At 43.1% G+C, this 26,855-nt stretch overlaps 1 protein-coding gene across 6 annotated transcripts in view; it reads right to left on the reverse strand.

The window, feature by feature from the left end:
* Positions 1 to 26,855, reverse strand: part of AKAP9 (A-kinase anchoring protein 9) — a 252,463-nt gene that overhangs the window by 70,309 nt on the left and 155,299 nt on the right. For all 6 annotated transcript variants that reach the window (XM_074984762.1, XM_074984761.1, XM_074984760.1 and 3 more), the window contains 3 exons: positions 26,316 to 26,524; positions 17,404 to 17,630; positions 2,136 to 2,298 (listed from right to left, as the gene is read on the reverse strand). In XM_074984762.1, the coding sequence (XP_074840863.1) occupies positions 2,136 to 2,298; positions 17,404 to 17,630; positions 26,316 to 26,524 (599 nt within the window). The remainder of the gene's footprint in view (positions 1 to 2,135; positions 2,299 to 17,403; positions 17,631 to 26,315; positions 26,525 to 26,855) is intronic.

Below are 26,855 nucleotides of genomic sequence, written 5' to 3' on the forward strand. Positions count from 1 at the left end.
GGGGCGGTGCGGTGTGGCGCGGCGCAGCAGGGTAGAGCAAGCTCTGCTCCCACCACCCATGTGGTGAGTGCAAGGGAGAGGGGAGGTGACCCCTGCTGCTTCCGCTGCACCCGATCCTTGGCCTCAGGCGATCCCTCTCCCCCGCCTCCTGGCTCGCTTGTGACTGTGTCAGCTGTCAGAAGCCACACAACGGGCAGCTGGCCATGCAGGAGTCAGGCGTGCATGCCTGAAGATGTGCTAATATGCAGGGTGAAGCAAGTGAGGCACTTGTCTCGGGCGTATGGCTGAGGGGAAGCAGAAAAAGCCCCTGCACAAGAGTGGGGCATAGCTGGGTGGGACTACGGCCTAAACACGTATCAGCCACTTGCTCCCTGCCGTCCACACCGGCTGACGTCAGCATGCTGAGAACCTGGAAGCAGCAGAAGGAAGCGATGGTGGTGGCAGGGATGGGGCAGGCATTCTGTGAGGTGAGGCAGTCCCCACCCCTCCTCCTGTGAGGCCTGGCCTGAGGGAGAGGGGACCTGGGTGACGGCCCCACTGGGTGACTCCTGCTGGGCGGCATGTCACGCTGAGGGCATTACTTTGAGCTGCGGGGGCGCGGGTGGTGGAGGAGGAATTGGGCTGGGGCAGACGTCATGTCTGGAGCCGCATGCAGCTCTTTAAGGAGCTGCTTGCAGCTCCGAGCGCTGCCACTGCTGACTCCACTTGTGGCTTCGAAGGCTGCTGCCACTTGGTTTTGTTGTTTAAATGGTGGCAGCCTTTGGAGCTGCTAAGCAGTCAGTTGTGGTGGTGGGGAAGCTGGCAGGGCTCCACATGTGGGAAGTCAGCCTGCAGAAGAGCTGGGGGGAGGGGTGGCCAAGCTTGCCCTGCTGGAGCTCTGCAGACGTGGGGAGAAGGAGGCAGTGGGGGGCAGGGGAGCAGTGGCAATGCACAGAGCTCCTCGTCAGAGGCAGGGAAATCCTGGGGTCAGGAGGTGGTTTGGGGCTGAAGGGATTGTACCTGGGGTTTCGGGGGTGGGTTTGTGAGATGCAGGTTCACATAAGTTGATGAAGGTTAATGATATTTATTCCAATAATTATGTAATAATTGGAAAATACAGAATTGATTAAAGCTAATTTAGATTAAAAGAATCTTTTACAGGACCTGCAAAATCTGCTAGTCAGTTCTGAATTCAATGTAAATGCCATGAACACATGATTCCAGGACATCACAGACTGTAAACCTTTGCAAGATCATGAAAACCAGTTTACAGTGAGTCAGTAAAGTTACTTCCTCCACAACCCAGACATTGCATTTGATTCTTCCTTTTGTGGAGAACACCACCTGCAGCATTCCAAAAACAAATTACCAAACTTCATGGAAGCTAAAAAGCATTTTTTTTGTCTAATCAGTGAAAAGCATTCATTATGTATTTTAGATTAACCGATTTCTCATCAACAGATTTAAGATGAGACGGACTATCATGGTCATCTAGTTTAGGCTGTAGTAATATACAATTTAAAAAAATGGGGTGGCCTGGGAACGATGAATTGAATGGCTACTTGCCAGAATCAGGAGTCTAAATACTTGGTCTCCTGATTTTTCATACCACTTGGTGGTTAGGAGCAGTGAGGAAAGTCCATTGGTAAGGAAAAACCATGGATGGCGGAAGGGATAGAAAAGTAATACGGCGATGGATGAACTATGAGGATTCCTCCAAACTAAAAAGTTTTTATCATCTCCTTAGCCTTCTTAACAATGCATTAAATTAGTTTATATGTCTTCCTTTCTTTCTCTGTCTTTCCTTACGTATCACGTTATTACTGTGTCTTTGTTTCAATTTATTTCCAGTTTCCTTTCTTTCAATTATTTTTCTTTTCTCTCTAGTTTTACCTCCCACCTCCACTATTGGGGGGGGGGCAGGGGGAAAAGGATAAGTCAGCTGAAACAATTCAAAATTTGATGTGATCTAAAATTGTCAGTGACAAGTAAGTTCATCTAATTTGCAATATATTTAATTTAGGTATTTAATAAAAGCAGACTTCTAAATAGAAACATAATTTTATTAATGCTGCAAAGTTTAGCCATGCACTATAAAAGGTGAATGAATGTGTATATGTTTTCATATTCAGCAACTATCAATGGGAAATGCTTACCCTCTGCTTTGCTGAGCTCCAATGCCAGCTGCTCTCTGACTCTGACCTCTTCATTGAGTCTTTCTTGCAGTTCTTCCTGGCATTTGAAAAATTCAGTAGCCTCCTGCTGCTTTTTGAAGGATTCTCGCATGAGTTCTGTCTGTGTAACTTTAGCATGTTCCAGCTACAGCAGGAGAAAGTTGCAAATATTAGACATAATAAGAATTTTAAATAAAAACACCTACAATTGGTCCATGCTTGTCAATATGGGCTCAGGCTGTGAAGCTATTTTATTGCTGTGCAGACATCCGGGCTTGGACTGGAGACCAGGCTCAAAGGTCGGAGGGTCCCAAAACTTGGATTCCAGCCAAAGCCAGGTGGCCTACACAGCAATGAAATGTCCCCACAGCTCAAGCCTGTGATCCCAGGTTAGGTGGCACTGGCCAGTTGAAAGTTGTTCTTTGCTGTGAAGACATATCCTGTATCTTTCATATAAAAGTATTAGCTCACAGATAAACCTCACAGATAAAAAGACACATGTGAACATCAATGAATCTTCGATAAGATTCTCAATGCACATGCAATGACATACTGCAACACAAAGTCCCAGACAATATGATCTAAGCAAATACAGATAAATGTTCAGTACAGTGTATTATACGAGTCACATGACGAAATCCATATCTATCCATCCATGTGTCCAAAGTTGAAACTTCCTGCTTTGTGTTATTTTATATCAGACTTCCCTTTATTTAAATAGAATGGATTTGGCATTTAATATATGTAGGATTCTACTGTCACTAATCACATCATTAGTATACTTAAGAAGCACCATTCAAAATCTATGGGATTTCTGGACACATTTTTATGTGAGCAGCATTCTTTTCTCCTTCCATACATATGTGTATGCAGACACACTAAGAATATGTGAACTTTAAAAATGTTAAATTTCCAATGAATGAGTCAGTAAAGCAAATGTTTGTTTCCAACTGTTCCTTACAAACTCTGTTAGGGCTATTTAATTTATATCTTTGCATGGTCCTCAAATTACAGAATGACCCAATAAATGTTTGCTTAACTTTAGATAGTAAAGAATTCACACTTGTTTTTTTAAGTGTGTGCAGATTTCTGCAAGTATGGTCACTTCTATGTCATACTTCAAAACTGAGAGTTGTTTATTTTTCATTAACTCTAGCTAGGCTAATTAGTACAATAAAGGACACCAAATAGCTCATACTAAACCATCTTACTAAAACCCAAACTCAAGCTTTTACATTCTTTGAAAAACAAGTTGGGGAAATTTTATTACAATTTTACAACAACTTGTCTGCTTATCAATAAAAATATTATTGAATTAGACTTCAGACTCGAAAACATCTAAATTGTTAATATTTCCTCTTTTAACATTAATAAATTAACTTTAAGAAAACAATGCAAAAAGGGTGCCTGGCTTCCATAGACCGTATTGACTTGTAAAAGGGACATCATCTACTTTAAAGTTCAAAATACATTTAAAATAAGGGACGGGTACTACAGATGCCCATGAATCTCCCTACTATTTTTTGGGGTTTTACAAGCACATTTTACTATTTTAAGTTTTTATATCCTACATTGCTGTATGAAAGACTCATGCACACAAAAGAGGAAACTAAACAACAAACTTTCTATATGGAGTAACTAGTGAATCTGGTTTGTCTACAAGAAGATATTCAGGAAAACCAAATTAACTAATTTTTGCAAACTGAATTAAACTAATATTACATAAAGTAACTTTAATTCTGAATGAGTGTTTAAATAGGGACTTACCGCAGTTTAACCTATCAACTTTTAATTCAAAGTTTTTGTTAATTTGCTTCAACTTTCCTAGTGTACACAAGCCCTTAAACAAAGTGCTATCAAAAGGCGCACATTAAAACTGAAAACTTAAAAGATTTTTCCTCTCTAATCCCGTTAAAGTATGAAGTTATAAAAATATAAGTTAGCTAATAAGCACAGAAAAACTCAGACAGAATTGTGTTTTTAAGTTGACAATAAATTCATAGAATTAAGTCAGTTAAAGTATACTAGTGCTATTAAACTATGAATGGTATTATTAAATTACACTACATTTACACGTCACACAAGAATCAAAACTCACAGTAAATCTCTTTGTTATTGGTCTAAGTCATTAGTACTACTAAAATACATTCATAAGAGCACATAAAATATTCTACCTTTGTATCTTTTCCTAAAAGAAACTTAGCACTCAATACAGTTGCAGCCTGCAGCCTTAATTTTATAATTAACACTTGTCACTGCCTGTTAAATCATTAAATAAAAAAGAACAACAATACATGATTCAAAACAATGGGCTCTATCATCAAGAGATATAGGTTTAATTTATTTCCAAACACACTTTCTTTTAGTTGCAATGATTAAAAAGTTGAAATTCCTATAAAATGATATGATACTTACTGAATATGGAGGTGTAGGCAAGGAGATTTTAGAGACAACTTTTAGTATATGCCCATTTATTTTGTGTCTGTAGTGAAAAATTGAAATATTTACAACTACAGAGTTATTTTCATCCAAGCGCTCAGTGAAAGGAAAAGGATATGGTAGAGGCACACGAGATTCAACCTCATAGGTTTCTTCATCTTGGCCTTCTGGCTGACAGCTATTAAATAAGTTAGATGCCCAGTATGTGCGGTAAGAATCCATTCCAAAAGGTGCTCCTGTTGCTTTCTTCTCCTCCACTATTTTGTGCTAGCTATTTTAGTTGCAGAAATTTGCAATAAAACACCTGACACATTTGACAGTGTGAGAAAATGGCATAGTAGTGCTAGCGACGGTGTTGAAACGATCCTTTCATATTTGCGTGAGTAATCGAAAAGTGCAGGAAGGTCCCAGGTAAACATCAATCAATAAAAAGAATCAAGATTTGCAGAAACAAAATGAATAACTGAGCTTTGCCATTTTCCCAGTACCATTAAAAATCCTTCTCTCTAGTGTTTTTCACATCAAAGTGCAACCTGAATCCTTCAGAAACAGAAAAATGGTTAACAGGAAGGAGGTAATTACCAGATCTAGAAAGTGCACTTTCGGTATCAGCGCAGCTACATTGCAGCAAGCAAGGAATCAGAGCAGAACTTGGCAGCAACCGTCAACCCTTTTAACCTCCACTGGAGCATCAACAAAAAATTTACATATGAAAATATTTGCCCTTATTCTTGTTTCTTGAGTTAATTCAAGAGGAGGAGCTGTTTTGAATTCAGCTAATCAAATAATGCACCATCTGACAGGGTGAAAGTTTCCTTTCAATATCTTTCCTGATAAAGAGTTCAGGACAGAGGGAGTGGCTTAATTAGGTATACTTTCAGGTGGAATCTGAATGAATACATCACACATTTATGAAGCTTGCTCAACAGGATCCAAATTCCACACCAGAGTTCAGAAAGAGTATGTTCAAACAAGTCTGAAACAGCACCTTCAAGATTATGCCAGCTTTCTACAGCTACTTTTAAAAACAGTTCATTTTCAAAAAGTATGCAAATTTGTATGTACAGAACAATTAATTAGATGAAATTATTTAAATATCTGCTTTTATTGTAAGTATTCTATTTAGATGTTATTTTTTCACATTGGCTATGTCTACACTAGCACCTCCCCCCTTTGAAAGAGGGATGCTAATGAGACACTTCGGGATATGCTCAGGAGGTGCTGCATGTTCACTGCAACACCTCATTAGCATATCCCAAGTGTTTCATTAGCATCCCCTTTCGAAAGGGGGGCTGTTAGTGTAGACATAGCCATTATGTTGAACATGTGTTGCTATTTCTATTATTTTTCTCTTCAAACTTCTTTCTTTTGGGCTGCCATTCAAGGTAAACATCTGAATTTATTTTTTCAGCGTTCATACACAGAATATTTAATAAATTACTATGAAACTTCTTGCAACATTAAGAAGCCTACTACAGCTTCTCTCTTTCTGTAAGCAATTACATATAACTAAACTGTGAGACATCACTATGGTAACAAAAATAGAAACATGTTGACAAAAGTAAAGGAATTAAGATTTGTACACCAATTACTACTCAAATAAAATTATCAACTGATCTATCTGGAGGAAAGGTGCTCCAAGTAGCATAACCTGGAATAAATGATACCACTTTATAATAGTGGTATATATTCCATTAATTATAACCGTAATATTTAACTGGTGTATTCCTTCATTTTATACACCTATCATCTACTCTTTCAGCGCTTATGTAAGAAAACAACATACTATGAACAATTCTACTTATCGTGAAAGGGATATTATTAAATAGACAGCTAAAGTTATGTTTTTATCTCTAATTTTCTTTCTGACAGAAGTTGCTAGAAGAACCATACATTTTGTAATATGCTGCACCTGTCATTTTGTTGGACACATGATGCTTCTGATACAGATTAAAAAACAAAGAACTTCCTATACAATATTAGGAAGTACAAGACAGCTGATTTTTTTTTGTCTTGTCTATTCGGTCAAAATAGATTTGCTGCTATTCTAATGTACAATAGCAATTGCCATGTCAGACTGGACCAGCTGTACATCAAGTATGGTATTTTATGACCTCTTTCTGTGGAAAGTTAAGATAAATATTCACTCCCTGTAATGGACCATTTTTATATACCATTTACCATACATACTCACTCATAAACCCAATTCTTTTTTTGTTTAAAAAAGTGAATCAAAGAGTGAGGGTAGGCTTACGAGTGGGTTGGTAAATGTTGGTGCTCAGCCTGTCAGCTGGTGTGCCCAGATGTTGAGTGTACCTGGAGCATCAGCAACCACAGAGCTCTTCGACTCCAGGGTCTGCACTTTTCTGGTCACAGCCAATGGGAGTGGTGGGAAGTGGCAGCCAGCACTTTCCTCAGCCTGCGCAGCTTTCCACAGCTCCCAGTGGGTGAGACTAGCAAACTGCAGCCACTGGGCGTTAAAGAGCTCTGTGCCTGCTGACGCACCAGGCACACACAATGCCCGGGAGCATCAGCAGCTTTCCCTCTCAGGCTGGGAGGCAACATTTACCAACCATGCTGTATTTTAAAATTTGGAGTCAAAAGAAAAAACAAAAAAGTTTTAGTAAACATATTTTAGTGTAATCTAATGGAAAACCTATTTATAATAATGTCATCTTCAGACTCAGATTCCTCATCATCAGCTTCCATGGTATCATCACCGTATATGGTGTTGTCTTCTGATCCACCAAGCACCCTGTTGATACAGCACTTCCTAAATGATTTTTCTATCAGTTCCCAGGGAATGGAGTCCCACACATTATTGACCCACTGGTCAATCAGATTGATTTGGGACTTTATAAGATAACTACCTTTTGCCACGTTCACCTGAGCACATCCAGTCAGACCACATTTGTCTTGTCTTTAAAGGGTTTGTTCAAGCAGACTTCAAGCACCTGTAGAACAGCAGATAACCTGCCAGGTATTACAGCCAAGCAGTTTTCATTTTTTTGGCCACATATTTCACCTCATCCTTCTTGTGTGCACCAAACGAGCACAGCAGGTTTCTTGAGAAGTGCTCCTGGTCTCTTAATCCACTTTCCAGCCAACCAACAGTCCCAGTTTCATCCGTTCATCCTTTTTCATGTGCATGTACAATGACACCCATTGGAAACTTCATGTTTTTAGGTAAGGTTCTGCCAGCAACCATTCTGTTGCTGAGCAGATCTAAGGTAAATGGTGTTTCACCTATACAGTCTTCCCCACCTTACAAGGGTAATTCGTTCCTGAAAAAAGAGAAGTTACTCACCTGTAGTAACGATGGTTCTTCGAGATGTGTCTCCGTGGGTGCTCCACAATAGGTGTCGGGCTCGCCCGGCGCCGCAGATCGGAAATCTTCCAGCAGTTTCTCCTGGATTGCGCATGCGCCGGCGCGCGCCACCCCCCTGCGCGCCCCTGGCCGCGTGCACGATCCGGTCCCCGCCAGTTCCTTGACCAACTGCCTCGGATGCTCCTGAAAAACACGAGACAGAGATCCGAAGCGGGGAGGATGGGCGGGTGGTGGACCACCCACGGGGACACATCTCGAAGAACCATCGTTACTACAGGTGAGTAACTTCTCTTTCTTCTTCGAGTGGTCCCCGTGAGTGCTCCACAATAGGTCACTACCCAGCAGTAACTCAAGGAAGGAGGTGGGTAATCGATTCATGTGCAGCTCACCCCCGAGAGGACTGCTGTTGACAGATGGGTATCCTCCTCGAATACGCGATGCAGGGCATAATGCTTGGCGAAGGTGTCGTAGGATGACCAGGTGGCCGCTCTACAGATGTCTTTTAACGCAATGCCCTTGAAGAAGGCTATTGACGCCGCCACCGCCCTGGTGGAGTGAGCGCTGGGCGGGGCCAGCAAAGGAGTCTTTCGAAGTTCAAAGCACATTTTTATACAGGACACAATGTGCTTTGAGATTCTCCGGGAAGAGAGACCTTCTCCTTTTGACCCGGGAGCAAGAGAGACTAGAAGCCTGTCTGTTTTCCGGAAGGACTTAGTTCTGTCTGTGTAGAAGGCCAACGCCCTCCTCACATCTAGGAGTTGCAGGCATGCCTCCTTGCCGGAGCTGTGAGGCTTCGGGTAAAACGAGGGTAAAACTATTGGCTCATTAAGATTGGACTCCAAAGAGACTTTTGGAACAAAGGCTGGGTGCAGCCTTAAGGTTACCACCTCCTTTGAGGATACTGTGCAGTGCGGCGTTGCCATCACTGCCGCGAGCTCACTCACCCTGCGGGCTGATGTAGTTGCAAGGAGGAAGGTTGTTTTTATCGTAAGGAGACGTACGGGAACTGTGGCTAATGGGTCAAAAAGGTGGACCCGATAGCGTGCTGAGCACCAAGTCCACATTTCGCGATAGTGGAAGCGGTTTCCGAGGGGGGGGGTACAGGTTTACCAGCCCCTTCAAGAAGCTGGTAATGATAGGATGGGCGAATACCGTGGGCCCTTCCTCTCTATGCCGAAAGGCTGATATAGTGGCGAGGTGGACCTTTAGCGAGGATAGAGAAAGCCCGCCTCTCTTGAGGTCCAATAAGTATTCTAGTATTACAGGTATAGGAACGTCAAGGGGAGCTAACTGCTTGGCGGAACACCAGGCTGTGAATCGAGTCCATTTCTGCTTGTAAGTCCTCCTGGTGGAGGTCCTTCGGCTACATTCCAGGACTTGTTGTGCTCCCTCCGTACATGTGCTTTTTAAAGAGCTGAGCCATGGATTAGCCATGCTTGTAGGTGCAGACCCTGAGGTTGCGGGTACACTATGGACCCTTGAGCCCGTGTGAGTAAGTCTGGCGCCATCGGTAGAGGGAGCGGTGGGCGGTCCGACATGCGCAGAAGCAAGGGAAACCATTGTTGCCGATCCCAAGCGGGACTATGAGTATCATATGAGCTCTCTCCCTTCTGGCTTTGTGCAAGACCTTGCGGATACGCACTGCAGGGGAAACGCGTAAAGTAGGGAGCCCTTCCATGAAAACATGACCAGGGACCCCCGGCCCCACTCCTGCCCTGGAGCAATATTGGGGACGCTTTTTTTTTTTGTACTGGGTGGCAAACAGATCGATCTGGGGAAAACCCCCATGTACGAAAAACACGCTGTAGCAGATTGGAGCGGATCTGCCATTCGTGCATGAGTGCGAACCGCCTGCTCAGCTGACCTGCATTCACATTGTGAGCGCCCGGCAAGTACGAGGCTTTCAACGTTATGTTATTGGCGATGCACCGATTCCACAATCGGAAGTGCTTCCACACATAGGGCACGGGATCGTGCTCCTCCTTGTCGATTGATGTAGAAACATAGTGGAGGTACTGTCGGTATTGAATCCCGACTACTTTGCCATGTAGGTAATCTCAAAAATGTCTGCAGGCGTTCGCTGCTCTGAGCTCCAGTATGGATATGTGCAGTGTCTGTTCCACAGGGGACCATAGCCCTTGCGTTACCTTGTCGCTGATGTGTGCTCCCCATCCCATGTGGGAGGCGTCGGTAGTAAGAAAAATAGAAATTTCTGGTTGGTGAAAAGGCACCCCCACTAGCAGATTCTCAGGGTTTTCCCACCACGCCAGGGATCTGCGCACCTCTGTTGTGGGCGACACCACCCTGTGGACAGTGTGGGATGCCGGTTTGTAAACGCTTGCCAGCCAATGCTACAGGCTTGACATGTGCAACCTGGCATTCCGTACCACAAACGTCGCTGCCGCCATGTGGCCCAGCAGCCGTAGGCATGTTAAGACCGGCACCGTGGGGCTGTATGTAATGACTTGCACCAACGAACTATTGCGCAGAAGTGGGCATTGGGTAGGTACACCCTTGCTGTGATAGAGTTTATGCGTGCCCCTATGAACTCTGTATGTTGTGTGGGTTCGGACTTTGACTTTGCAAGGTTGATGACCAGGCCCAGCGAAGAAACGTGTTCGCTGTGACGCGTATCATGTGTGAGACCTCTGCCTTCGAGGCCCCTTTTAGCAGGCAGTCATCCAGATATGGGAAAGATAAACACCCCCTGTCTGTGCAGGTAGGCTGACACCACTGCCAGGGTTTTGGTAAAGACTCTGGGGGCCAAGGAGAGGCCGAACGGAAGAACCCTGTGCTGGAAGCGCTCCTGGCCAACCGTGGAGCGGAGGAAGCGTCTGTGTGCCGGGTGGATTGTTATATGAAAGTAAACATCTTGTAAGTCGAGTGCTGCAACCCAGTCTCCATCGTCCAGTGCCGTGAGTATCAAGGCAACTGTGATCATCCGAAAGCGTTGCTTGCGCAAGTAACGGTTGAGGCAATGAAGATCTAAGATGGGCCTCCGGTGTCCTGTTTTCTTCCCTGGTAGGAAGTAGCGTGAATAAAAACCTTCCCCTGGAATTATTCCGGCACTCTTTCCACTACCCTTATGAACATAAGGTGAGTCACCTTCTGCTTGAGCCTCGCCTCGTGGCAGCGTCTCTGAGGTGAGGCCTGGTGGGAGGCTTCGTCGGTGGAAGCGACTGGGAGGGGATCGCGTAACCTGTGGCTATGATCTCCACCACCCATATGTCTGTGGTGATCTTTTGCCATTGGGAGTGGAACGGTCTGAGGCGATGATGGAACATGAGATGGGAGTGGCATTGAGCGAGGGTATTGACAGTGCAGCCCCCGACATACCCATCAAACTTGTTGCCTTTGGGCCTGACCTGAGGGCGTACGGCTTTGTTGAGAACGTCGCCTAGGAGTTCGGTACTGTTGCCGCTATTGATAGCGCCCTTGGCCGTAGCCCCGTTGATATGGAGCACGCTGTGGTTGTAAGCGTAGCGTCTTTGCTGAGGATAAAATTTTTCCCTCCTGTATGGGGGAGTATAAATGTCCAAGGTTCTAAGTGTAGCTCTCGAGTCCTTACTGGAGTGAGGGACCGAGTCGGTTGAGTCTGCAAACAGCTTTTGTGTATCAAAGGGAAAGTCCACAATCTTCGCCTGTAGTTCCCTCGAGATACCCGACGTCTGGGGCCAGGATTCTCTACGCATGACCACTGTTGTAGCCGTTGAACGTGCCGCCACGTCCGCGGCAATCTGGACTCCCGTCCGCGATGCTGCGTATCCCTCTTGAACAATCGCCTTTAACACCGGCTTTTTATCTTCCGGAAGTGGATCCATGAGGGGAGGAAGCCCGGAGTAATTATCAAAATTATGGTTTGCTAGGTGTGCCCATAATTTGCCATTCTCAATAGCAGGATAGGAGAGGAATATACCTTCCTGCCAAACAGCTCTAGCTTCTTAGCATCTTTGTCCGATCCCCCGATTTGTACTGAGAAGCCTTTGACCTCTGCTGGGATGACCCGACCACCAAAGAATTTGGTGGTGGGTGACTGAAGAGGAACTCCATGCCCTTTGCCGGGACGAAGTATTTCTTATCCGCTCTCTTGTTCATAGGCGGAACAGAGTCCGGAGTCTGCCATATAGTAGTGGCTGACTCCAGAATGGCTTCATCCAGCGGAATAGCAATTTTGGATGAAGCCGGGGGTCTCAAATTTTTCAGGAGTTTGTGATGTTTCTCCTGCACCTCTGCCGTTTGAATGTCTTGCGTGAAAGCCACCCTTTTAAACAGCTCCTGAAACTGTTTAAGGTCATCCGGGGGAGAGACATCGCTGGGGGCCACGGCCTCATCTGGGGAGGATGAGGAGGAACCACTAAGGTAAACCTCCCTCGAACCCTTGGGTTCCTGCGGTCGATGATACACTTGCTCGCTGGAGGATTGTGAAGGAAAGTCTCGGGGTTCTAAAATTAACTCCTCTTAAGACAACTGTGTTTCTGTCCCCGATTGGGAGTGCCCACGGGGGTATTGAGCGGCTGGGGGGGATACCTGCCCCTGGGTGTAGGCCTGTGGTTTGTCTGTGTCCAGCATGATAAGGACCATGGCAGCATGGGCAAGGGTCCGGGGATGGAGACCTGCACCACTCACAGGGTGTGTACCCCCGATGTCTGGGAGAGCGAGACCTCCGCGACAATACAGATAGAAGTGAAACTGGCTTGTGATAGTACTCCAGGGGATCCAATCCCAGAAATGGTGAAGGTGGCCCAAGCCATGGTGACACGGGTTGGAGGAATGGAGAAGGAGGTTTTTTTTTTTCTTTTTTTTTCCGGATGGGCCGGTGGAGACACAGGCCTTCGGTGAGGCATGTGTATCACAGGGGGAGGGCTTGGTGCTAACAGCAGCGCAGCCCTGTCCAGAGATGGACTGTGGTGCCGGGTTTTTGATGTTGCCTTGCCCCTCCGCTGCGGGGCCGGCACTGCCCCCTCCCGTGCCAGGGATCTCAGCCCCGCTGTCAGCGCCGTGCTCGGCACCGTCAGCTGCGGTGCCACGTGGGTATCCCCCTCCGGTGCCTGCAGGCTCCGTGCCTGGCGCCCCTGCACCGCTGGTGCCACGGGGGTCTGTGCCACCTGTGGCGGTGCCGCTGGTTCCGGCGCTTGCCTGGCTGACGCTCTAGGCGCCGCACGTGCCAGCTGTTGCATAACCGGAGGCTCAGCCTCTGCCACGTGCGCTGCCGCGCGCCTGAGTATGCAGCTGGTGGCTGTGTGCTCCGCTCGTCCTGCTCACTGCAAACGTACGGCAAGGATCCAGCCAGGGAGAGTTTCCTCTGTTTCTGCACTGAGGGGGTCAGAGAAAAAATGCCCTCCTCTTATGCAAAGCAGTGGGCCGTTCTGGGTGAGGCTTCTCCGGCAAGGTAGCCTGTAATTCCCCCAGGCATCGGATGCCTTCGCTATGCCCCACGGAGGCTAGCATAGCTTCACGGCATGACTCCCACTTTGTAAAACCTGAAGAGGCGATTGCGGTGAGTCCTTTATTGTTAATAGGGTGCTTAGCACTTAATCCGTGCCTTTCCACCCCAAACAGTGATCACCGGGCTGCGGCAGCGGGCGGCCTAAATGGCCTTCACGTCCGCTCTTCTCTTCTCTGCTCCTCTCTTTTTCCTTTTTTTTTTTGCTGATATTCTCTTTGTCTTTGCTTTCTCTCCTTTTTTTTTTTTTTGTTTAATAACCGAAACCAACAAATTACACGTGGAAAAAAACCACTAAGTAATCTGACTCTGGCCTTAGCCTGAGTGGATTCCGTCTGCAGCCGATGGCGGTTGAGAAGGAACTGGCGGGGACCGGATCGTGCACGCGGCTGGGGGCGTGCAGGGGGGCAGCGTGCGCCGGCGCATGCGCGATCCAGGAGAAACTGCTGGAAGATTGCCGATCTGCGGTGCCAGGCGAGCCCGACACCTATTGTGGAGCACCCACGGGGACCACTCGAAGAAGAACCCCTCTTTGGACGAATTCTCGTAAGTCAAAAATGTAGTTACCATTAATTTCAATGGGAAAAAATGTTATGCATTCCTGAGCCCCAAAATGTACATCCATTTATGCTAAAACAACAACAAATCCCATTAAATCCGGTGCAAGGGGCGGGCAGGACAGAGAAGGGCATGGGGAGGCAGCCCAGCCTGAGTGCAGCTTAGGTTAAGTGGGGAGGGAGCGCTGACAGGGGCTGGCTGCATGGGGAGCTAGGCAGGCACAGGGGGCCCCCCAGCTGGCGAGGGGCAATGTCTCTCTCGTGCGGGGCTGCACAGCGAATAGGCCCCACCGGCAGCTGCCGAGGCAGCAGTGGTAGGTAAGCCAGGCGCTAAATGGGAGGGAGAACCACAGACAGCAAGTGGCACCCGAGGCACAGCTGCACAGGGCGGGTGGTGGCGGCCCCTTAGCCACCTGGGGGGGTGAGCGGCAGCAGCAGGGCTGGGATGGGCTGCGCACCCAGCATCCACGTCTCGCAGAGCGGCATGATCTACTGCTGGGACTTGGATGAGTCTACCTCCCCGCACCAGACTGCTGTCCTCTCGCTGCCACCGCCACCCCCGCCCCCCGCACGGTCTCTTTGTCAGGACCAAAGCAGCCGACTCCATACCCTTGGTGCTTGCCTACCAGAGCTGCCAGCTTCCAAATCGGTCCTCGTAAATGCGAGAAATGCCTCACAAGCTGAAGTAGGGGTATTAAATGAAACTCCTCATAAAGTCAAATTCTCGTAACTCGAATGGGTGTATCTCGGGGTATGACTATATCTCCCATTTGTAACAACTCAAATGCATATTCCTTTTGATGTTTTACAACAAACCTTTGGAAAGATTCAATTTTTTCTTTCAGATCTCCTGGCAGCTTTTGTGGTATCTTTGTTCACTGACAAAGACAAAGACCATGGTGGTTCATGAAGCGAGTATACCAACAGGCTGATGCAACAAACACTGATGATTTTCCTGCCTTGTATTTGTTGTCTTTTGACAATTGCAGGGCACACAGACAAATTCTAGTTCTAGCGGCAGATACCCATTCTGTCAACATTCAACAACCCAATCAGTGAGAACTTTCTCTAGCCCAGGAAATGAAATACACTTTTTTGGGCATTTTTTCTTGCTTCTTGGCATGTCTCATAGCGTTGTTTTGTTTGTTTGTTGTTTGCCATTCTCTTACCTGTTTCTCTTTGATACAGAATTCACAATCCAGCAGGACAATTACTATGTGGTTCAACAACTTGAAGTTTGAATGCTGTATCATAAGCATAATGTTTTCTTTTGATTTTACCATTGTTCATTTTAAATACTAGAGGTTGAATCTCTCTAATCGGGCACATTCCAATCCAGCAATATCCGTGACCCGGCATAAATTTTGTTAGCAGAACGTACACACTTATGGATGTGGTCAAGTTTTAACTATCACCATAAAGTTTGTTTATAGTCACCAGTCCTGGCTCACAGCGTTCTGCGCTGTTATTTACTACTAATTCACCCCGAAACATCTTCTAAGAGCCCAGTAAACAATGGAAGTGTTGGTAATGCTATTAGACAATATTGACCTTCTGTGGTTTGGTGAATACTTTCATCTGGCAGCAGTCGGGTCCCAATGGTGCCAAACTGGAGAGGTGAACTTGTCGTTTGAAAATCTTAGAAAATAATTCAGATATAGATTTTGTAGGACTTTACCTAGAAACATCATCTGCTTTATCACTGTCAAGTTATTTTTGCTCTTTGTTCATTTTAAAGCAGCCCAGTAGATTGGCACATCTGTGGAGCTAATAGGTTGTTTACAATTTTATTACAGATTCCATTGATTCTGCACATTTTATTTTTAGATTGGCTTGAGACTTAGGAGGTCCAGGGGTTGACATGCATGAAGAGCTCAATTTACACTGTAGCAGACTGTCACCAGTGTCATAGCATGTCATTCACTGTATTTTCTTATTGCCTTATAAGGTCTTGCATTTTATGAAATGGGTTACACATTTCATAGAACAGGAAGGGACCTTGAGAGGTCATCCAGTCCAGTCCCTTGCCCTTTTGGCAGGGCCAAATACCATCCCCCCCTTTTTTTTTGGTAAATCTATTTACCCCCAGATCCCTAAATGGCCCCCTCTAGGATTGAGCTCACAACCCTGGGCTCAGCAGACCAATGCTCAAACCACTGTGCTATCCCTTCCCCCGAAATTTTATGCAGATCTATAGGACTGCTGCTCTTTTACAATTAATTTCAAATCAATCTACTCCACTAAACAAAGCCCTTGCAACATTAAATGACTGCTGTAGTATTGACATCACTAAATTACTTTACAATCAATGTAGGTACTGTATGTGCTCTGAAAGTATTGGTAAATATAATCTAGTCCTGTAAAAGAACGATACTAGAAAAGCAAACAGCTACCACTAGGAAAATTTAACTTTCAGGAAGCACATATTTTGAAGTGACTAGATTATGTGGGTATTAGTGATATAAATATCTATACATTTTATTCATATTAATACATTGTCCTTTTATCTCAGTCATAACCAGCAAATATACAATTTAATTAAAATAAAATTTTAGTACTTTTTTGAAAACAAACTACAACAGAGGTCAGGAAACTTTGGCTCCCAGCCTTTCAGGTAAGCTGCTGGCACGCTGGGTGCTTTGTTCACCTGGTTTTGGGAGGCACAGATCCCTTTAACTCCCTGTGGCTGTGATTCACTGTTCCTGGCCAATGGCAGCAATGGGAAGCAGTGCAGGCTGAGGGATGTGCTGGTTACCACCAGATGACTAGGAATGGTGAATTGCAGACGCCGGGAGCTGCAGGGCTCTGTGACTGCTGACACAACAAGGTAAACAAAATGTCCCTGCATGCCAGTGGCTGGCATACAAAGTTTGCCAAGCACTGAACCTTTATAAGTAAGTCAAAGCAATTATTAATTTTTGACAATTATCTGGGGGAGGAGGGGGCATCAGCTTATAAACAAACAGGTTAATGATCGAGTATATATAGTACTTAGTTCTCCTTTTGGATTATAAAGGTACATATGCAAATATAACATACACAGCAAAAAAGTCTCCATCACCAAACCCTGAGTATTGTAAATCTCTGTCTATACTGGGAGCTCGCTGAAATACATCACTGTTAAAGTCTTGGGCCAGAGCTTCAGCAAAAGTAAGCTTAAAAGCTATGCAAAGGAAAAACTCTGGATGCCTGGAGCCCATCCACAAAAACATGATGCAAATGAAGGCTCTAATGCTGTAAACATGTATGTATATGAGTAACTTTACATGAGTAAGTAGTCTTATTCAGCTCAAAGGGACTATTCTAATACGTAAAGTTATCCCATGCACAACTGCTTGAAGAATCAGAGCTCTAAGAAAAATACAGAAATAGTCTTTTCTGAGGAATATATGGTTTGCATCTAAACAAAGAATACTCTAATGAAAAAACAATGAAAAACAGGCCTACCACTGAAAACTCAAAACATGTAACAGTTAACCCTACCTGATTACTGGTTTCATTAATGGCTTCCAGCAGTTTTTCAACAGCTGCCTGTAGTCGAGAACTAATATTTAGAACTAATTCTTCCTTGTCAGGATCAATCTCTGCTCCAGGAAAGCTGCTCTCTGTGAGATGCTGAATCAGCTGAAGACCTTCCTCTGTTACTCCTGGCCACCAGTTAATAGCTTCACTTCCCAGATCAGTACCATGACAGGATGAAGACGGTTCTTCTGCAATAAACAATACTCTTTATACACAGACTCATAACATTTAAAATGAAAAAAGTATATATATGAATTATGAATACAGAGACAAGTAATAAACTTATTCTAAAATATTTACACCTTCAAAGTAGGCTAGCACAAAGCCATACAGAGAAAATGTGTGCTAAAAATACCACACAAACAAGGTGCAGTACAAGCTAATACCCCAAGAGGATTCTGCACTATTGTGGGAGTGCAGAATTCATATGACCTGTATTTTGCGGTTTCCCATGCACTGCAAAAAACATCCTTCAGGAAACATGAACTTCTACCCCAGCAGTCTATTGGTTCCAGTGTGCCTTGGGCACTCGCAGAGATTGTGAGGAAGGGTAGGCATTGATGCCTGAATGATCACCACTGGGTGGGGAAGGAAGGGAGCATATATGCATGTCAATGAAAAAGAGGTACAGGGGTACAATTTCAAATTTTGGTGAGAGAGGGTAAATTTAACTATGATTCCTGGGTCCATTTTCTACTGTGCTAACTGTCCACATTAACTCAAAAAATAGCCCAAAGGTAGCCCAATCTCCCCAATTGTTCAAACAACTTTTTTTTATTAAGGGATGTATCTTTAAAAAGAATCATTTTGTGTATAATTAAATGATGGATACTAGCAGCATAGATCTATAAACAAATTTGACAGCCAAATCATACAACTATGTTCACTGAAGAGCTTATACAAACGGTAATGTAAATTCAAATAATTAAATTGAAAGAGGTTTCTAGTGTTTTGCTGTAAGGATGTGACTGTTTCAAAAGTAGCTCAGGCACCAAGCTTTTAAAAAACCTCTTAAAACAACTCTTAAAAAGTCACAATATAGAGTGTAATTAAATGATGGACAAATAATAAATTTTGGATTACAAATTGTTCAGATTGGCTTGGTTTTATGTACACTGAAGATTTGTATAAATAGGTATGATAAATACAAAGGATTAAGTCAGAAGGATTTTACAGAGTAAACATCATTTCAATGAAATTTGCTGATGGTATTCCCGTTTGAGAGTCTCTGCCACCCTCAAATATATTAAAAAGTAAACAGCAGTTAAGATTACTTACTAGTTGGAAGAGGACTTACAGAGTGGTAGACCACCCCCGTGCCTTATGAAAATTGGCTTGTGAGTATGACTATGCATAACTCAAAGATGCTTTAAACAAAATATCTATTCATTTTAATTTTACAATCTGCTGGATCTGTATGTCTAATTTTTGTACATGTATTACTCTTGAATGAGAAGTTAGAAATATGTAATATCTTTTGTCTTCAGCTAGCTTTTGAAATTGTCAGGCACACCTTAAGAGGATACAAAGAACTTTGAAGAAGGCTGGGGACCCAAGTAAGAGTAAAAGACCAACTCTGATTTGAAGCTTTACCTGAAATAAGAAAAGCTGTTTATGATAAGAATTTGAATGTAACAAGTTTCTTAGTGGATTTGAACAAGCTATGTGTTTTCTATTCATTTTATTCGAGTAACTTACTTTGAACTGTCTGATTTCACTTGCAACCCCTTAAATACAAACTTTTAATACTTAACAAAAACTCTTCTATGATCAAGCCCAGTGTAAATAATTATTACCTAGGTAGAGGCAGCAAACAGTGCATATCTCTCTCTCACTGACAAAGAGGGTGAAAATCCTTATGAGCTTTTCCTGTGTCAAAGATGGATTAATTTGGGGTTTTGATCCCTTCTGGCAGTTGGATTCCTAAGTGCTGAGCCCTTAGAACTGCATCCTCCCAGAGCTGAAGTGGTTCAGTGTCTGCACTGCTCTGCAGTGGGGAGGTAACCCCAGCTCTGTGCCTTGTCTGGGGGAGACCAGAGAATCTGATTCAGAAGTACAGGGCGGTGGGGAGTCCCAGAGAGCAAAAAGGTGGGCTTCAATGATATGATCAGCACACTGGGTACCAATCTCAAGGGGATTTCTGTAATTGCACTCCATCACATACAACACAGCAGAACACAACTATAAAATGGCTGCTTAGGGAAGCACTTGTTTCTATCTGCATATACAGAGCAGCAGCAGCCCCTTAGAAGGTGTTTTGGGAAAAAGTCCTAGAACTGAAAAAGTGCAACCTTGGGGAGGTTGTAAGATCAAGGCATTCACAGAGGAAAAACCATCTGTGTATAACAGCCTATGTGGCCCTACTTGGTAATCTGACCCAGAACCCACTGTATTCAAGGGAAATATTCTCACAGACAAGAGGGAATAAATGGAAGAAGAGATGGACACAGTGGGGTTTCACCATTCCCCTCAAAATTGGAGAGCTGGAAAAAATGGAAAAGTTTTACATTTAATTTAAGCAATGTTTGTAGTGTGACATCTCATGTTTGTTTGTTGACGCAGAGAAAGATATCAGGTGGACATTCTTCAGCTCTGCTACTCTTGCAGTGAAGCACTGAAACATCCACCGCTGAGCTAATCAGAAGGTGTGTGGTGTAGCAGCCGCTTCCCCTGCCTTATTATCCTTGTGTCTAGTGGTGCTCCTGCAAGTCTTTGTAACATATCAATACGTGAAGGCGAGGGAACAGTTCATGATAAAATCTGCAGCAAACAACTTCTGATCTAGGAACTAAGTTTCCTTTCCCATTATTTCAATGAATTAGAGAAGTGCAGCAGAACCTCACAGCCCTGCAAAGATCTACCAGATACATCTCCACTTCCCTGTTGGGAGAACAAAGAGTTGCAAGTCCAGGAAGGACATGGGGAGAAGAGTGAGCTATCTTTTCAAGCAGTGTGGTTGACGGGCGGGGAGAAAGGATGTATGTCATGAGCCAAGGGAGCAGGGGGTAATCTGGATCTCCCAGGACCACTATTGGCATTTCCACATCACCAATGGTAATTTTCTGGTCTAGGCAGAAAGTTCCATTCTGCAGCTTTCTGAACAGACCTGAGTTTTAAAGATGCACATGTCATTCACCTTTCCCATGCATCCCACATTGACGTCAGCATAATGGTCCTTGTGATCCATCGACACCTGCCACATCGGTAAGAAGTACCCCTTGCAGCTTATGTACTGTGTGGTAAGGTGCTCTGGTGCCAAGATAGGGATGTGTGTTTCATCTATCAACCTACCGCTGTTAGGAAACCCCGTTGTGGCAAAAACATTTACTGTATCTTCCAAATTCCCGGAGTCACTGTCATGCATAGCAGAAGGGTATTGATTGCCTTGGTTACCAGGATGACAACAGCCCTAAGTGTAGATTTGCCCACTCCAAATTGATTGTCCTCTGACTGGTAGCTGTCTGGCATTGCAAGCTTCTACAGAACTATTGCCACTTGCTTCTGAACCGTCAGAGCAGGTCTCATTTTGGTACTGCTGCGCTCCAAGGAGGGGGAAAGGAATTCACCGACTTCAGTGAAAGTGACCTTATGCAAGCATAGGTTTTATAGCCACTTCTGATTATCCCGTACTTGCAGAATAATGCAGGTCCCTCCAGTCTGAGCTTGTTTCATGTCACCAGAACCGGAATGCCACTTTCATACAAACACTGAGTGCAGATAGTATCTTCCCATTCCTCCTCTCCAGTGTTTCACATCTGTGTATGTCCATTTCTTCCTCAGAGTGTTCATCACTCTGAAGTATCAGAGAGACAGCCATGTTAGTCTGTATCTTCGAGAACAAGAAGTCTCGTGGCACCTTATAGGCTAACAGATATTTTGGAGCATAAGCTTTTGTGGGCAAAGACCCACTTCATCAGATGCATCACTCTGAAGGCTTCTTAGGCTCTTCACATACCTCAGCACAATGTGTGAGGTGCTCACAATACTTGCCACTACAGTTTGAAGCTGGATGGGATCCATGCTGGCCTTGCAATGGCATCTACATGGATTCGCAGTGAAAAAAGCGTGAGAAAACACTTTTTGCTGTTGCTTTCCAAAGGGAGAGGGAGAAGATAAGTGAACTAGGGGAGTCTTACAAGAAATACCCAGAAGCACGTATGGAACCGTTTTGTCTCATCAGACACTGGGAGCTTAACCCAGAATGCAAGGGGGCAGCAGGTACTATAGGATAAGTACTCAGAGTGCATTTCTGACAAAGTCAGAGCTGCCAACCCTAATGGGGATGCACTCCATCGACTTCATATGACGGTATGGACTTGCACCCTCAACTTTACAAAACTGGGTGCTAAAAATCAACTTTAATAAATTCGACCTAATCTCCCAGTGTAGATGTGCCCACATGTGAGAAGCAAGGAAATCCTCAGATAGGTAGATCTATGTGCTTTCTCACTTTTCCCGTGCCACGGTGGCACAACAGGATTACATAACAGCTCGGGACTTACATTACTTACACATTAAAAACAAAAAACAAACAAACTGAAGGCAAAATAAACATGTACCAAGCAATCAATAAAATATGAAGACAATCAGAACCAACCTCTTCCCAGAGTACCCAGCCAGGTCCAGGACTGGACTAGCAAAATTGTCTGACTTTTGTGTATGAAACTCTGAGCAATTTAAAATTGTTTACTTTTTTTTTGGTCTGTTTGGTGTTCTGTAAATTATATCAACATCCCTGGTTATAACTGGGATGCAGAGTGTCAGTTACAAAGTGTTTTCAACTGAACTTTCATGTGTTTAGGAAATGCTGTAGAGATATGGTAACCTTCTTCTGTACTGCAGTTTAAATCAAAACAATTAAAGCTGTTGTGGTTATACTGCATTATTTGACAAATATATAGAATTTTGTACATTTTAAATTTCTGGCACAGAATTTTGAAGTTTTTTGGCACAGAGTCTCCCTAAGAATAAAGTTAATTACAGAACAGCAGAAAAGAAAGGGAAAAGACAGAGAAAGTGCGAGTGAAATGTAGTTATTAAAAGAAAATAATATTTTGAATGATCTGGTGGTACTGCGAAGGGCTCTAAGAGCCTGATGTTGCAAACCCTTATTACTGATGGTAATATGAAGGCTTACATTAGATGGGCACAATAATGTAAGCAATTTACACAAAATTTCTTGGAATGAAGGTGACCTGGAATATTGAACACACTGATAGTCAGCAATTTTATTAATGATCTGGAAATTAGCTAAAGGAGTATATGAAACAATGACAAAAATTGCAGATGAACTGGTATAGTCTGTATTGACAATACAGCCTCTCTTATAGTCCTTACCGTTCCTGATGTCTGCTTTCAGTTTCTTATGCAATATCCTTTCTGTCTGAAAAGCAGCACGAGATACAGTTTTGCCTAAGATGTTTTTAGCCTGTTAGAACTACCATCAGAAGACATGGGATTCTGAATATTTAGAATGTAGGGATTCTGTAAAGAAAGAAACACTAATGTGCACATCTCAGCTGTTTTCAGATCTTTTAGGCAACAGGTGAAATTTTCAGTAGCAATAGGAGTGCAATAACAATCCAGTAGTGTCTCCTAGCAATAGATTATTTCATTATGTTACTATGTTATTTCACCATAACCAAGCTTATTACCCATATACAAAAACCTACTGCTACATCAGATTTTAAAACAACTGGGTTTTGATTGGTTGAATTGTATGTTATATTTATTTTTTTTAAATTTACAACTGTAATGTTTTCTATCTCCTTTTAGTTTAGGGATACAATGTAATTTTACAAAATCTCACAATACTCCATGGAAAAAAATAAAGGGAAGAAGCACAATTCTAAATATGAAGGGAAGGAATAACTGGATGAACAGAATTTACATTCACATGGCACCTTTCTCCTACACAGGATTTCAAAGCACTTGACAGACACTGCACAACAGAACTTTGTTCATAACCAATCAAGTTCAGTCACCTCCTCGGGACCGGCAGCCGTATTCTGTCAGTGCTCTATAAAACATTTAAGGTAGGTTTTGGAGAAAACATTTCTCTTAGCAACTTAAGATTCCAAACCCCTGTAACATAAGACATTTGTTGGAGCCAAAATTTTGTATTTTTTTATAAAAGTATGTCACTTGGGTTTCTCAGAACCCAAGCCAAAATGTCTCTTGGTAATTTGAAATACCCATAGTGACACAGGAGAATAGAAAGGATCTTTATCTAAGATGGACATTCAGCAGCGGAGTGTTTCATAATGTTGTGCGAAAACATTAGCTACAGACTGAGAAGAGGGAAACATCCCTCCTTACTGGAATACCAACACCATTTACAGCAGTACTTTATGTTGTTTAACGGTCACCAACCTTAAGCACTGACCAGGAAGGACCGTGCTTAGCTTCTGAGATCTTATAAAATAAGCACTCAGAGTATACTATCCCAGCTACAGGCAAAAAATAGTTAAATACAACTAAATATTAGTTACATCCTATTCTAATTCATGTCTAAAAGCAATAAAATGGACAGTATAATTATATTTTTCATTTTGCTTTTCACTCTCCATTTTTTTCAAAGTACAATAAAAAACAGCCCCAGTAATCTGAATATAATACAAATACATTATTTCAAACTCTGGACTGAAATACATTTATTCAAGTTTTGTTAATGTTCTTGAATTCAAATTATATAACTGCCGTGCAGTCTAATGGCCATAGCCTGTAATCTCTGAATTTTAACAGAAGTTTTGCTTGAGAAGTACAGTTGCATTGGACCATACTGAGTTACTCTGGAATACTAAGTATTCTTTTTGCAAAACAATTGCATAGCTATTCTGAAGTCTCCTGTAACTTTTGGAAAAATGTCAAGCCGCAAAGTTTGCTCACAATCAGTGCTAACGTCATCTCATCATTTCAGTAGCTGACACTAATAATATACAATTCTCCCTCTTTACTGGTGCTACTAGTATTAAGTAAGCTTTCCTTTATCCATATGAATAACAAAGTGAACATGGTGTGGAATTCAGGAGGTAAAGACAAAGGTATATGAGCAAGTTACAGACCGTACATTCACAAATCTAAACCAGAGGCAAAAGAGACTAATTCCACAATAATCTTAGCTTGTCTGTAATAAATGCTCTTTCCTTTGCCTTTTCAATTGTTTTTCAAATGCAAGTCAACATACGAAAAAGAATATTGGCAACTGACATGGATGACTGAAGTACTGATGTTACTCTTGGTGTCTCACTAGCAGGGCAGAGAGGCCACAGACAATATGGTCTAAGGAGAAGGAATGCCATGCACTCATATGTACAATTGCCCTTTAGCAAACGCAGAGAGAAGAAAAGATGAGCTTCAGAGGTACAGATCTTGGCTTCTTCTGTTTAAGGGAACATTCCTCCACCTTGGACCTTTGAATGGGTACCATACGCTACTTATGGGGCCTTCTGCAGCCTTCTACATACTAAGGCAATGGTGAGCAAAGTGGGGGGGGGGCGGGCCCCCTCACAGGTGTGTGAAATTTCATCAGAGGGGGTGCAACATGATAGGCTGCTGGGTGTCAGGCTCATCCATCGCCTTAAAAGTGTTGAAATATGTTACTGTTTTTATGTATGTGTTTTCATGTTTATATACCAATTAAAGTTTTTACAGTCTATAAACTAATTTTCTTACACATGAAAGGGTGTTTTTTTCCATGAACCTAACCAACATTTCTGCTAGTTTGGATTACATTAGACATGTTGCAAGGGGGTGGGGTGGTCCTGCTAATTGCAGGGATAAAAAGTGGGGCCCGACAAAGTTTGCTCACCCCTGTACTAAGGTAATACAGAAACCAGACATGAATTTTTATTGTATCCACCCACATAGCAAATGCATGCAGCCAATATATTTATATTGTGTTCTTCAGTATATTTACAGCACACATAATACAAATCACTTCTTGTATAATTGTTTTATGTAAAAACAGAAGCAAATAGTTAATAACATTATAATTCCCACAGGCAGAATCAAACCTGGGATCTCTGAAGCTTATTGCATGAGCTTCCACTGCATGAGTTAAAAGTCAGATGGCTCTCAGCTAAGGCTGTAGAGGAAACTCATTTTCTCTCTCTCTCTAAGTGGATTAAGTGCCACTACATGGGACAGTGAACCACACCCAGTAGGTGTGTGTGTTACAACAGCAATTAGAGAACTGAACAGCACAATTTCATGTTCTGCTTGCAGGGGAAGGCAAAAAAATGTATGTATGCCATGGAAATGCATATATACACACACACACACACACACACACACACCAAATATGGGTGTAGTAGAGATGAATAGCTGTAAACATATGTATGCTGACCTCTGGGAGAGGTGTATGTATGATATAGGTTGATAGAGGCATAATGTGTACACTGGATATGTGGGGAAGGAGGGCAGCAAGCATAAGTATGTGGTCTGTGAATATGGGTAGTAGGCGCTGACTCATGTGGCTATGTCTAGTTGTGCTTCAGTCATAACAGAAAATATTATTTAATTCTTCATATTGCTTTGGGAGAGGGAATTTGTGAAGGTGCAATCCTTTCCCCACAACTCAAACTGCATTAAGCAGGAAGAACATCACAAAACATAGTTGCCAAAAGAAGTTGTCATTGTAAACTTGTATTTCCTTTCCCATATACATTACTACTGAAGGAGGTGGAATGGGGGCAGGGGAATTCTGTGCCAAAAATTAAAAATTCGCCACACAAAATTTTACAATTCTATAAATTTCTGCTTCGTTGTCAAAATAACGCAACATAATCACAGCCATTTTAATTGTTTTGGTAATAAATTACTGGCACAGCTTCTACATGATATGAAATAAGAAGTAAACATGCAACCAGTACCTTTTTCAAGTCCCACATGGACATAGGACTTTAGTGACTGCTCCGCCTCCATTTCCCACAGAACAGTTTTAGAAGGTGGAGGATCTTTCCCAGATCTATCCAATAATCCAAGAACATGCTGTCCAATTGTCTCTTCTACAGCTACAGTTGTCTTCACAACCTCTAACAGAATCTTCAGGAGTCTGCTATTGGTCTTCTGTAGAGCATGCCTGTACATATATATATGAAATAGAAGTTAATCGAAGCATTTCCCCCTCACATGCTATTTTTGCATTCATGGGCAAAATCCTGCTCCCACTGAAGACAATGGAAGTTTGGCTATTGATTCAGTGGTACTAGCATTTGGTTTTGTTGCATAAATGCTACAGTAGCATATCTCTATTAGTCCATAGTCAATCAACTTTAAAAAAATATTACAGATTGTTATATCAATAACTATGGAAAGCTACAACTTTGAGGAAAAAATTCATAGTAATTCTTATTTTGAAATGCAGATAGCAGCACCATGTTTATCAGCATTTCCATTATAAGCCCTTCATC

This window comes from Carettochelys insculpta, chromosome 2 (genome assembly GCF_033958435.1).
Source record: "Carettochelys insculpta isolate YL-2023 chromosome 2, ASM3395843v1, whole genome shotgun sequence".
In the NCBI taxonomy this organism is placed as follows: domain Eukaryota; kingdom Metazoa; phylum Chordata; order Testudines; family Carettochelyidae; genus Carettochelys; species Carettochelys insculpta.